This window comes from Mandrillus leucophaeus, unplaced genomic scaffold, assembly GCF_000951045.1.
Source record: "Mandrillus leucophaeus isolate KB7577 unplaced genomic scaffold, Mleu.le_1.0 Scaffold261, whole genome shotgun sequence".
NCBI classification, from domain to species: Eukaryota; Metazoa; Chordata; class Mammalia; order Primates; family Cercopithecidae; genus Mandrillus; species Mandrillus leucophaeus.
In genome coordinates, this window is record NW_012102710.1 from 99,335 (window position 1) to 112,103 (window position 12,769).

At 41.7% G+C, this 12,769-nt stretch overlaps 1 protein-coding gene across 1 annotated transcript in view; it reads left to right on the forward strand.

Annotated features, from left to right (window-relative positions):
* The window catches only part of LDB2 (LIM domain binding 2), a 164,971-nt gene that overhangs the window by 80,882 nt on the left and 71,320 nt on the right, over window positions 1-12,769 (forward strand). The window contains exons 3-4 of the mRNA XM_011984101.1: window positions 2,845-2,967; window positions 5,666-5,749. Coding sequence (XP_011839491.1) covers window positions 2,845-2,967; window positions 5,666-5,749 — 207 coding nt within the window. The remainder of the gene's footprint in view (window positions 1-2,844; window positions 2,968-5,665; window positions 5,750-12,769) is intronic.

Here is a 12,769-nt window from a genome sequence, read left to right on the forward strand (position 1 = left end):
ACAAAGCCTTTGGTTTCCTTTAATTTCTATGATGGGTACAGGGTGTGGAGTGGCTGTCTAGGCCCTGGAAGGTGTGGGTGTAATTACTTGGGGAAGACCAGCCGTGACCAAAATCCTCCTCTGACCTTTCATTCAAGGAAGTCATTTATTTTTCCTTAAAGAAAACATAGTCAACTCAGATTTGATTCTAAGGATTCCTGCCTTGCACATGCTATACTCCAGTTAAACCCTTGGTTTTGACTGAAAATTAGAGGAGCCCAAGGCTTGCTGCAATTTTCCATTTGTAGGCCCATGACAGTTTGACTGCAAGAAAGGTCCCCAACTAGCTCACTCTGTTACTGTGAACAAAGGACACAATTTAACTTGACCTTACAGATGCTCCAATTGAGTCATCTGTCAGTAGGACTACATACATGCTTTCTCATTATGAAATTCTCTCCCAATAGAAGTAAACCAGACCCTTCACCTGCCCTGCGTTTGTGGTTCACAAATGCAAAACAAATATACTAGATAATTTTTTAAACGCTGACATTTAACTAAGCTAGTATTTGTTTAAATATCCAATAATCTCGCCCTTTAAAAAGAGGATTATAGCATCCAAATATCCCTGTCCTGTTTTTGTCAAGACATTTCACTGTTGATGGCTCCCCATAGCTACCTCCCTTTTGTGAAAGCTGTCACCACAGGTGGCTTCTGTCATGCCGACACCCCAGGGGGAATTGTGTGGCTTAATCTCCATGCAACTCTTTTTAATGTCTTGGTAAATTAATTCCAAAGTTGATGATGCTCAAGGGGAGAGGTTTGGGGACACTGAAGTCTTCTCCCATTTCTATGCACTCAACTCTCATGGCTGAGACACCAGAAACAAGGCTCTGAAGACTACACAGTCAAGGGGTTTCAAGGCAAGGTGCCCACATGCCTGAGTTTACCCACAGATCCTGCTAATTGGATCTGAAGCAAAGGTCTTCACCCAGATTATCAACAATTATCCCACAGTGTCTCTGAGATCTTTGATAAGACAAAGATGGCACACATTAACAGCATCTTTCTCGAGTAGTGTCCCATCAACACTTGTTAGTAATTCTTCTGTACTGGCATTTGACTTGTTGAAAGAACATGTTACCTTCAATTTGAGCGCATGGAATGCACCCAACCCAGTCCTGTGGACCAAGTTGCAACCCAATTAGTGATGGTGTTTTGTATTAAATTTCCAAAGAAGAAAGTAATTATTAATATTTCATAAAAGGCTGATATAAATTGTTCACTATCTTCATGGACTGTAGTTTTACAAATACTTACATTCTCTCTTCAGTTAATTAATTTTTACTTATTCGTTTATTTGTTTTTGAGTGTGTTTTTTCAAGTGTCTGGAGTATTGTATGTTTGTTTTTAGTCTAGGAAATCTTTCTCCAAAAAGCTTGATCAGAAGCCCAATGCAGTAAAAAACTGAAAAATCAAAGCTGCTCAGTGAAATCCAGAAAGTCAATGAGGATCTCAAAGCCGAGATGGAGGCCCAGTTCCTCCCAGCAGAGCCCCTGAGATGTCGCCACTAGTGAAGCCCTAGGTCTCAGGTGGCACACGATGACCATTACTGGTCTAGGGCTTTGTGTTTTCTTGGGTAGCATTCTTTTTATCTGCAGTGCTATCATTTACTGCTATCCTACTACATGCCAGGCAGAATTCCAGGTAGCCTACGTACATAACTTTATTTAATGTATTTTCCTAACATCCTTACCCAAGGATATTTCTATTTCCATTTTACAGATGAGAAAAACTGGAATTTGGGGAATTTATTAGATTTTCCCCAAATTTCCAGAATGAGTAAAAAGTAGAATTGGGATTCAAAACCAGTACCCTCTGATGCCAAAGTATGCACCCACTATTTTGTACTGCTTTCCTAGGGCAGAAATGGTCTGATTAATGAGTTGTAACTATTTAAACTGAACCAATACACTACCGCCACTTCTAGCTCAGAGTTGACATAGGCTCAGTGGTTTGTGATTGCCTAGCACTTTCTTTGATTTCAAAGTTGTTAATAGCGAAAGGAATGGTAAATAAAATAGGAACTACACGCTAAAAATGCTATGAATATAAAAAAAGATTAAAATGCTACTCTGTCACTGATTACTCTATCAAGGAAGAGACCCTTCAAAATTCTATTATGTTTCATTAATAATATATATTTTTCTTAGAAAGATAAAGTGTCCCATCCCCCTAAGACTGGCCTTTTATGCTAGCAGAATTTATCATTGCTGATGTGCTGAGATTCAAGGAATATACTCTTGACACATACCTCTATTTTCCACATGTCAGTAACTGATACTAACTGCCTTGGGTTAAGCATTGTCCTCTGGAATTTCATTTTCGAAATAAAAACTTCCTCCAGTTGGATCAAGTTGTAGTAACTTACACTTAACCATGAATGAGTTTATTGGGTACTTTGTCCCAGAGTAGGATAACCAAGATTAGAATAAGAGCTCAAGCCTCTGTGGTTGAAGGATGATGAAAGTGGAGGAAAACTTTTTGACCCAATGTCACTATAAGATGGGTTTTATCTCCATATTTACAGATGAAGAAACTGAGGGTCATAGAGTTTCAGCAGTAAATAGTAGAATTACTAGCACATCACAGCCAATAAGCAGCTGTACAGTCTCTTGAACCCACTGATTTTAGAGCTGACATTTGTACCATGTGCAGTGGACACATCACTTGTGTCACATCTTTACCAAGAGCTAGCACTGCCCAAGGACAGAAAGGGAGACCACGCTGAGTAGCTGATATGTGAGTTACAAAAAGTGGCTTTCACAAAGTGCATAATGAATGACTGTTGTTTGTCACTTCTAGGTGTGTACAGAAGGCAGACTGATCTTGGAGTTCACCTTTGATGATCTCATGAGAATAAAAACATGGCACTTTACCATTAGACAATACCGAGAGTTAGTCCCGAGAAGCATCCTAGCCATGCATGTAAGTAATTTAATTTCTGTTTTGCTTTCTTTTTTTTTTTTTTTTTCCTCCTTCATTTCACTCAAGGGGAAAAACCCAGTCCTCTCTCTGTGAAAGAATTCCAGTAGTTGTCACGCTTTAGGTAATTAACTCTAAATATTGAGTTTTGTTCTCAACCATTTTAATCCACAGGCCCTTTTCTCCCCTTTTTCTTTCCAAGATTGGTACATTGTGTGACTGTTTTTTTATATTTTATTATTTTGAACTCCAAATTGAGGTTACTTCAATAAACAGTTTGTACTTTTCTTAAATTCCATTCAGTCATTATCAATTACTGCTCTGCTTGGGCTAATAAACCTGTTACGTATAACTGGGGAATGAAATAAAACAAGAAGTTAGGAAAACAGTTTCCAGTTTTGATTAGAACCATCTGATGGGACATGGGACTCCTATATCTTCAGATTCGTGTCAGAAGTTGGTCCTCCCTGATCACGGTGCTAAATTTGAAGTGGAATATTTTGGCTTCTGTTGGTTTTGTTTGACCATAAATCACATCAAATTTACTGAGCACAAATTAGGTGCAAGTGTGGGTTCTATGCCAATCTAGAGATGTATTTTAAATGTAAGTAGGAACTAGTCAGGTGCAATCTCTTAATAAGTCGTCAAAGGCATCAACTTAAATTTAAGTCTCTCCTCTATAATACATGATGCTTCCATGAAAATCTTTGGAGCAAAATCAGACTTCATAAGCCTAATTTTAAAGACCATGAACAATCAAAAGAAAATAACGTAACAGTAACTACCATTTCCTGATTTTTTACTCTGCCAGGCCTTCAGCTAAACATTTTGTGTATCTCATGCTATTGAATTCTCACAGTCAGGCAGAGAGTTGAGCTAGTATTATTCCTACTTTAAAAGTGAGGAAACTGAGGTTCAGAGAATCAATAAGTTGCCCCATGTTTTTTAGCCCAGAAGTAGCAAAATCAAGATTTTGTCCGCGGTGGTTCTAACTTTGTCTCCCAGCTGTCCCATTCCCGGCTATTTCTCCACACATTAGTTGTCAGCCACCTCTTTCTGACTAGTTAATGCAAGCTCTGCCTTTCCCATTAGCCTTATTCTTTTTGTTGTGGCACCCCACTTTCCTGCTCCATGATTTCTGGCTGTTTATGCTCCAAGCCCTTGGTTTTTAAAGCTTAGTTTACATCCTCCACTCTCTCCGAGGAAGTCTGGAATATTCACTTCCAGTATTCTCAAAATAGACTAAAAGGCAGCAAAGGATAATAGTTGGGAACCTGGGCCCTGGACTGAGACCACATAGGGTTGGACCCTTGCTCTTGGATGAGTTTGGGCAAATGATGTGACATCTCTGTGCTTCTAGTCCCTCATCTATAAGATGGGTACAGTAATAAAGCATGTTTCAGATCATCAAATTAAGAGTTAATGACTGTAAAGCACTTAGAACAATGCCTGGCCTATAGTGTGTCCTCTACGAGTTTCGGCAATTGGCTGTCATCATCATCAGTAGCCACAGCAGCAGGAACAAGATTTTTGCATTCCTTTATTATTAGCTTTCCTCTCTTCTGACTGAAATGTAAGTTCCTTGAGGTTGACCCTGACTACTTGATAGAACAAACTCTTCTTAGCACATCAGAGTGGTTTAAGAATATAGGCTCAATGTCAGGGAAGACCTCTTTTAGGAAATTGACATGAAACTGACATGCTCTGTTTTCTCCTGCATTTTTTATTTATCTACACAAATCCAATTGGTAGTATCACTATGAGAAAAGGTATGTACAGAAAAGAATAAGTCACATTAGTATAACCTAGTCTCACGAAGGCAGACGTGGAGACAAGGGGATGTTTACTTCCCTCTCCCTCTGTTTAGTGCCAATTTGCTTATATCAATTAAGGAAGAAGGAAAGGCAAACAGAAAGAAAGAACATCAACCAAGAGACTCATTTTAAAATGGATCCCAGAAAGAATTTTCATTTTCTTCTAGCCAAACAGAACATTTGGTGTGGCCCATGGTACTTTACATCCCTTCTTAAAATGTGGCTGACATTTTGGAAAATATGATACTTACTCTTACAGTCCTGCAGGATAAAAATTGTTGGGGATATCTATTTCCAGACTAGCTTAATGGGGAGGAGAGTTAGAATTCTCTGTCTCTCCATATATATACGTGTGTGTGTGTGTGCGTGCGTGTGTATGCGTGCGTGTGTGTGTGTGTGTGTAGTTCGAGTCAGTGGCTAAGTTTTCCAATACAGCCCTCAACCCCAGGCTGTAAAAACACCACCACTATTACAGCAGGAAACAAAGACCAGTCCTGAAGCATGGATCTGCCCAGTCCAGGGGGACTGGCTTCTCTCTAAAGAGGGCATTAGACCTGGAGCTCTCCTGGCAGAGTTCTGTGACTCAGGCTGGAGACCTGAGTGCCAAGGCCTCTCCAAGAGGAAGTAATGTCATTTCTCCCAAGGACTGAAAGCACATCTGAGCAGTTTGGTTTTTCCCCAGTCTTGCACAATTGATCTGAAAATGTCCTTGAGTGTTATATGCAAGTGTCTTCGAAATGTAAATTAAATTACCTCCAGCAGCCTGCCCTCCAAATAAAATCGACAATGTCGGGATTACATTTCCTTAGCAGCTGTAGCACAGTCTGAGATTTTCTCAGGACCATCCTGTAGTGATAAAATACATGTGGGGTTTTTTCTCCATTTAGGCACAAGATCCTCAGGTCCTGGATCAGCTGTCCAAAAACATCACCAGGATGGGGCTAACAAACTTCACCCTCAACTACCTCAGGGTAAGATCAATCGAATGATTTTATGTTTTGGTGAGTCTGAAAAGTACTCCAGAGGTTTATATGCATCCTGACCCAAGAAGTTAAAATGAGGTACTGGTAATATAGCACAGTGTCTGTGTTCTGTACCAGATGTATGTGTGTGTGTGTGTTTTCAATGGAGGACGGGGTTTAATTAACAAAGCATCAAACCTGGAATTTGTCAGGGTTCAGTCCTATATCTATATGTCTCTTGGAATTAATTATTCAAAGGCTAGCAATGTCCCATTGTCACAGAATGCTTTGTTACTGCTTCCCTTGTTGTTGTCTCAAGTTCAAATAGGTTATTGGTGAGTTCACTGCCCCTATGCCTCCAGCCAGGCACTGGTCATCCCTTAGGAGAATCAATATACTGCCCCAAAGAGTCTCCTGAAGAAATCCAATCCCATGCTGAAACACAGGTATTTCTAAGGCTTCATAAGGACTCTCTGCACAACATGTAACAGATTTGGTGGTGGGTAAAAGAAGGAGATTCTTTCTCTCTACAGCCTAGATGCCCGAGGGCCAAATCCAGGCCTGACAACAGCCAGAATCAGCTGTACTCCCCACCCGCCCATCCTCATGCCCATGCCATTTTGGTGGCCCTGAACCACTAAAGAGCCCACTGGTCTCTGCTCAGAAGGAAACCAAAGTCAGCCCAGGAGTATGGGTGGACGGCGGGTGCTCCCAGCCAGGGTAGCTAGGGCTATGACCTCCCAAACCTCCGGTCTCCGCAGTCAGAATGGCTCTCTTGCGGGGCAACTGACATAATGCGGATGGGTGGCGAGGCCTGGGGCGTGATGGTCTATGAAGTTGTTCTCTCCACAATTCAGAAGGCTGCTCTGTACTGCTAGGCATATCATCTTGTCAGGGACCAGGAGAGTTTTAGTTTAAAACAGGGAAGATGCTCTTCCTCCTGCAGATAAAGAAGTTCCACACTATGTGTCCTCAGTTGACCCCACATAGGAAGCTGGGACTTTGAAGTCTATCCTAGACTTGGTCACTCACCCTATAGCAAGATCTTGGACAGATTCTTAGTTACATCTTTTAGCTGCATTTAACACAGATTAATAAACACCAAATTTCCTTCCTTCTCCTCCCCACTCCTCTTATTGTCATCTGTCAATGGTTGACTTTCACCCTGTGGTCAAGGCCCACCAGGTCCCCACATCCTGTGGCCCACAAAGACTGAGGTCAGACCTGTGAAAGGGAAAGAAGGCACTACCCCTCTCCTGACAATGATAGCAAGGAAATCATGTGTGGCTTTTGGCAATAGGGAGTAGTGTTTTGAGGCTTCCACATGAACACAGTGCTTGCTGCAGGTCAGGTTCTTTGCTGTGTATCTTGTGACTGAAGTAGTCTCATAGCGGACCCTGCACCCCATTACCATCCCTGTAGCAAAGTGAGGCAGCGAGGGTTTCAGTAAGTGAAGTAAGTCTCCCAGCTTTACATACAAGTGGCAGAACTGGGACTTGAACTCAGGCAGCCTGACCCTAGAATCCATGAGCTCCACCGCAGAATGCTGCTCCCTTGCTAGTGAGCATGGGAGACTGATGACATTGATAGGAATTGGGTCATGTCTTTCCTGCCTTCGCTAGAGTCAGCATCTATCAGTGAGCCTTCGTTCACTTTGCCAAAAATAACATCAGCTCCTTGTAGGGTTTAGTTCCAGGATTGGGTCAGACAGTCCATGTAAAGGGCTTAGCACAGGGCCTGGGGACAGAAAGTGCCCCGTTTGTGTTCATTCTCATCATGTATTGAGCACCTTCTGTGTACCCATCATTGTTTGTTGTGCTGGAGCCACGCAGAGAAACACAGCACCCACTCTCTACTCTCACTCTGGGAGAGTCTAATGCTACTTTGTTTCCTGACTTGCACATCGTGGTTCAGTAGCTATTTACCTTCCCTGCCTTCATTCCATTCCTTTTCACTCACTCGTTATTCCTGGCAGTTTTCCAGTTGCTGGGTTTCATGGTGGAGCTATGGCCTCTGTCCTCAGTTGGTAGTCACAGGCTGGTGGGATGTGGTCAGCTGTGGTTCCAGTGAAGCGTTCTGAAATAGAGGGAGATGCAAAGCCAGAAATAGCCCAAGGAATGATCCTCAGGTCTTAAGGAGCAGCTCAGGATAGAAGTCATGCTTCCTAGTCACAATCCTTCGGGCTGACGTGGGCCACTTGATAGGTCATGGCTGAGCAGAATCTCAAACTCATTGCCCAAAAGCAGTGAACATGGGCTTCTGTGGTGGTTATCCATATGGGGTAGGTCACTGAGAATGACAAAGGTCATTTCTTCCATTTAGTACTGGGATTTAAGATTCTTCTAGTAGCCTTATCATCTAATTTTTTTAAGACAGTGGAGCAATCACAAAATACATTCATTTATAAAGTTGCCTTAAGATCCGAAGCCTCCACATCCATCTGAGGGGGCTGGCTTTTGCCTCAAGCCCCAGAAGGTCATCTGAAGTATTGTGCAAATAAGGTAACAAGAAGCTTCAATGCCACTCCCAGTATCAGAAAAAGAGGTCAAGTGGATATGTTGGTAAATATGAATCCAAAGCCTTCTATGCAGTTGAAGAACTTTAAAAACGGATGCATCCTGCTTTGGAAAGGATGGATAGAGATTTTAAAGGCTCCAGACATTGAAATTTCAATATGCAGTGTCTAACATAACAAAATTAAGCAGAGCAGAAAGTAGGCAATTACAGCCATCTAGCTTCGTCAAAACAAGTTCATTTATTCCGGTGAAATTCTAATCATTCTCACGGAGACCTGCAGTGAGGAAATACACAGAGCTGACCGAATGCGGCTCTCACCTTAGAGGGAGGAGCAGGTGAGACCCTGAGGATGACCAAGCTGTGGACATTGTGAATGCAGATGATGGGGCTGAACACAGACACTCGCCAGCAGCACTCTGGAAGGGACACTGGTGACCTGGTACTTTTGAAGTGACAACAAGAACAGCTGTTGCCATTTGATTTGGGTTATCAAATCACCTGCTGTTCCCTCTTGTTGTTCCCTCCTGTTGCATCCCAGCATGACAAGGTTAGAGGTGCCCTGAGCTAAGAGGTGCAACGATGGCTGACTCAGTGGTCCCCGTGGAGCTACGACTGGAAGTGGCTGAGTCTGCGGAGATGGCGCTCTGTCACAGTGCGGTCTCACTTCCTCTACAGGATGCCTCTGTGACCTCTGGAGGGGGCTGGGACTTGCTGACTGAGTGTCCCTGTAGTAGTTATCCAAGCCAGAGCTGGGAAGGGACCTGCAGGATGGGGAAGTCATTATTTTGTGGCTGTTGGGTATTCCAATACCAGGTGGTGGGTTTCACGAAGCATGTCCTCGGTGTACTGGGGCATGGGGAGATGGCGCCTTTCAGTAAGCAGCACGCTCTAGTGCTAGAACTTGAGCACTAGAATGGGAGAAGCAAGCCAGGAACTCGGAAATGTGTCCTTTCCCTCGTTTGCTGGGAAGCAGAAGTCCTGTTGTCCGCCTGGCATTTTACGAAGGGATCCAATTCAGCAACCATGAGAAGGCAGTGCAGTTTAGTGATCATTGGTTCATCCAGGTCAATGAGACCTGGCTGTGGAGCCTTGTCAGCTACCACCAGATCCTGTTTGCCCATTTATTCATTGTTCATTTCACAAGCATTTCTAACACACTTTCTTTGTGCCAGGTCTCTGCCCTCAAGGAGATCACTGCCTAGAATGTAAGAAAGAAAAACAAATACACTCTTGGAGAGAAATTGTTCCCAGGTGCAGTGAGAAACATAGTACTAGCTAACATTTCTGGGGCACTTACTGTGTGCCAGGCATTGCTGCTATGTGCCTTGCAGGGACTTTCTTTCTTTCTTTCTTTCTTTCTTGCTTGCTTGCTTGCTTGCTTGCTTGCTTTCTCTTTCTTGCTTTCTCTCTCTCTCTCTCTTTTCTTTCTCTCTTTCTTTGTCTTTATTTTTTCTTTAAATACTCACAGCATCCATATGGAGTAGGAGCTATTTTTAGTCCTATTTTACAGGGGAGAAAACTGAGGCACAGAGAAGTAACTTCCCAAGGTCACAGAACTGGTAAGTGGCAGATCAGGGATCTGGACCCATGATCTGATTCTAAGCACAAAGGACAGAGAGGTTGTTAGAAGGTAGGAGAGGAAGGCTGCAAAGTCTTCATAGAGGAGATGGCCCTTGGATTGATTCTAAAAGATGAGTAGGTGATCATCAGGCAGACAAGGCAGAGGACAGTCCAAACACAGGGCCACTGTGAAAGGAGTCAGAGAAGGGTGGAGAGTGTTAGTGGCTTGGGGAGCTCTAGGAAGTTTCACATAGTTAAAATATAAGTTTCAAGTTTGTTTTAGGTACCAACACAGGTAGGTGTTTTGAGCCAAAACCATATACCCTGGCTGAGTGGTGTAATTCAAGAGATTTTGTTTTTCCAGTAACAGCATGGTCAAGATAAGCACCCTCTCACTGTGACATGGGCTTGGGAGTAAGTTAAACAGTATGTATCTGAGAACATCATCTTCTTACTAGCTGTGTGACCCTGGGCAAGTTGCTTGACTTCTCTGAGCCTTCATTTTTTCATCTGTGAAATGAGCTACAGCATCTCTCTCGCTAGGTTCTGGTAGGATAAATGCACGCAGAGCTTTCATTACTCATTCACCAAGGTACCTTTGTAAATGCTCTGGTCCTTTTTTCTGGGTAGAGCACATCAGAATCTTTTATTGAATTCCCCTGTATGCAGAGCTCATCAGAAGGACTCTGTGGGTCAACACATACAAGAGTTGATCCTTCTTCCTTAATTCTTGCCTTTCATCAGAATGAAAGTTTCTTCTAACTCAGTTTGAAATTGCCATCATTTCAAATTTCCAATATGAAATTCTTATATTTGAATGTTTACTGTATGCAATAACCATGTTTTCTTTAAGTAGCTTTAAATAATAAGATTTTAAAATTGAAGAAGTAATTGGTGTCTATTTTATCCTCAACAATATAAAGAAAAGAGGGGTGGACAATGCGGAAATCATATCCTTAAACATTTAAAGGAAGCCGCCACAAACTTCTAGGCTGGCATTGAGTGAAATGTGCCACTTTCATGTTGATTTATCTCCTGTAACAATAGAGTGGGCATTCCTTGCATTCACTGAACAGAATGCAAGAAACAGTAGGAATAGCATTGGTTTATACAGTTGTCTACATCTCTGATGATTTGGGGTAGTCTGCTTTTGTTCATAAATTTCACATCAATTAGCTAACCAAGTGTTTGGTGGCATCTACTTACTATATTAAGCACAAAAGGGATGGGGTGGAATGTTTACAAGAATGCCTAAAGCACATTCTCTTTTTTAAGGAATTTAAGATACTGTTACAAGTAAGTCTGCTTCCAGTCCATACTGTCAGTCTCATCTGGGGACTTCAGGTCATTCCAGAATTTTTATTGTCTCTTAATTTTCCTGAGGATACCATGGTCCTCTTCGTCTCAGTAGGGGGCTTAAATTTGACTTGTTTACATTTTTCAGTGTATTACTCAATTGCTCTGCTTCACTACACCTTCTTCCATTTGTATGCAAAGCCCTCCATGATCCTGTCTCTGCTGCCTCCCAGCCTCATTCCATGCCCCTTCCCCAGCTTGTACTTCATCCTAGACCACACGAACCACCTACAGTTGATCCAAATTGGTCATGCTCTCTTGCCTCCATGCCTTTGTACAGCATGACTCACTGCCACTGCCTTGAGGTGCTACCCTTCTCTCACCATCCGATTTTCCCAAGCTAAATCCTTCTCATCCTTCAGGATGTCTTCATCTATCAACTCCTGTGAGAACATCTCTCTGACTCTCAGCTGGGGTAGGAGCCTCTCCCCAGTGCTCTGGGAGTTCTGTGCACATAGCCTCAGGATTAACTCTTGGCAGGTCCCATATAAGAATTGTCTCCCCACTCGTTTGTCTCCTGAACTAGACTCTGAGCAATGTGAAGACACATAAGTACCCAGTAGTATCTCTTGAATGTGTGCTTGGCAGATGGATGATTTGGTAAATGGAAGGCAAGATTTCAAATGATAACGCAATAAAAACCACACAAAGAAAACTCAGTTGAATTCATTTGCCCTACAGCATCTAGAAAAAAAATGTTGATTCATTTCAAAAATCACTACCTAGAACTTCACCATGAAATCTGAGGAGCAAAAGAGTTGAATGCATTGAGAAAATAAAAGGCAACATGGTATGAGGCCCTCACGTCTCTCTAGGGTGCAGATTCCCACTTAAATACTCAGAGATCCCAATGTTAAATGTTCATTGAAATATTATTTCTTCTACTTGCTCTAAATCAGTATTTAATCCTTACTCTAAATATCATTATGGTATTTTCATTATATTGGAAATGCATTCTTTTAAGTATTGAAAACAAATGTTTTGATGAATGATTATCTTTTTCTATTTCCTTTGGCCACATTTTCTTAAAGCTAAGTTACAAATGCTTCTTTTGTTTTTTGTTAAATTTTAAAAATTTTCAGGGTACATAGTAGGTGTATATATTTATAAGTTACATGAGGCATTTTGATACAGGCATGTAATGCATCATAATTGCATCAGGGTAAATACAGTATCCATCACTTCAAGCCTTTATCCTTTGTGTTTCAAACAATCCAAATATATTCTTTTAATTATCTTAAAATGAACAATTAAATTATTTTTTACTATAGTCACCCTGTTATGCTAGATTTTAAAAATTCTTTCTAACTCCGTTTGTGTACCAATTAACCATCCTCCTTTTCCCCCTCCCTGACCCTTCCCAATCTGTGGTGACCATCCCTACTCTCTATCTCCAGTTCATTTGTTTTAATTTTTAGCTCCCACAGATAAATGAGAGCATGCAATATATGTCTTTCTGTGCCTGGCTTATTTCACTTAATATAACGACCTTCAGTTCAATCCATTATGTTGTAAATGACAGAATCTCATCTTTTTTATGGCTGAATAGTACTCCATTGTGTATATGTGCCACATTTTCTTTATTTATTTGTCTGT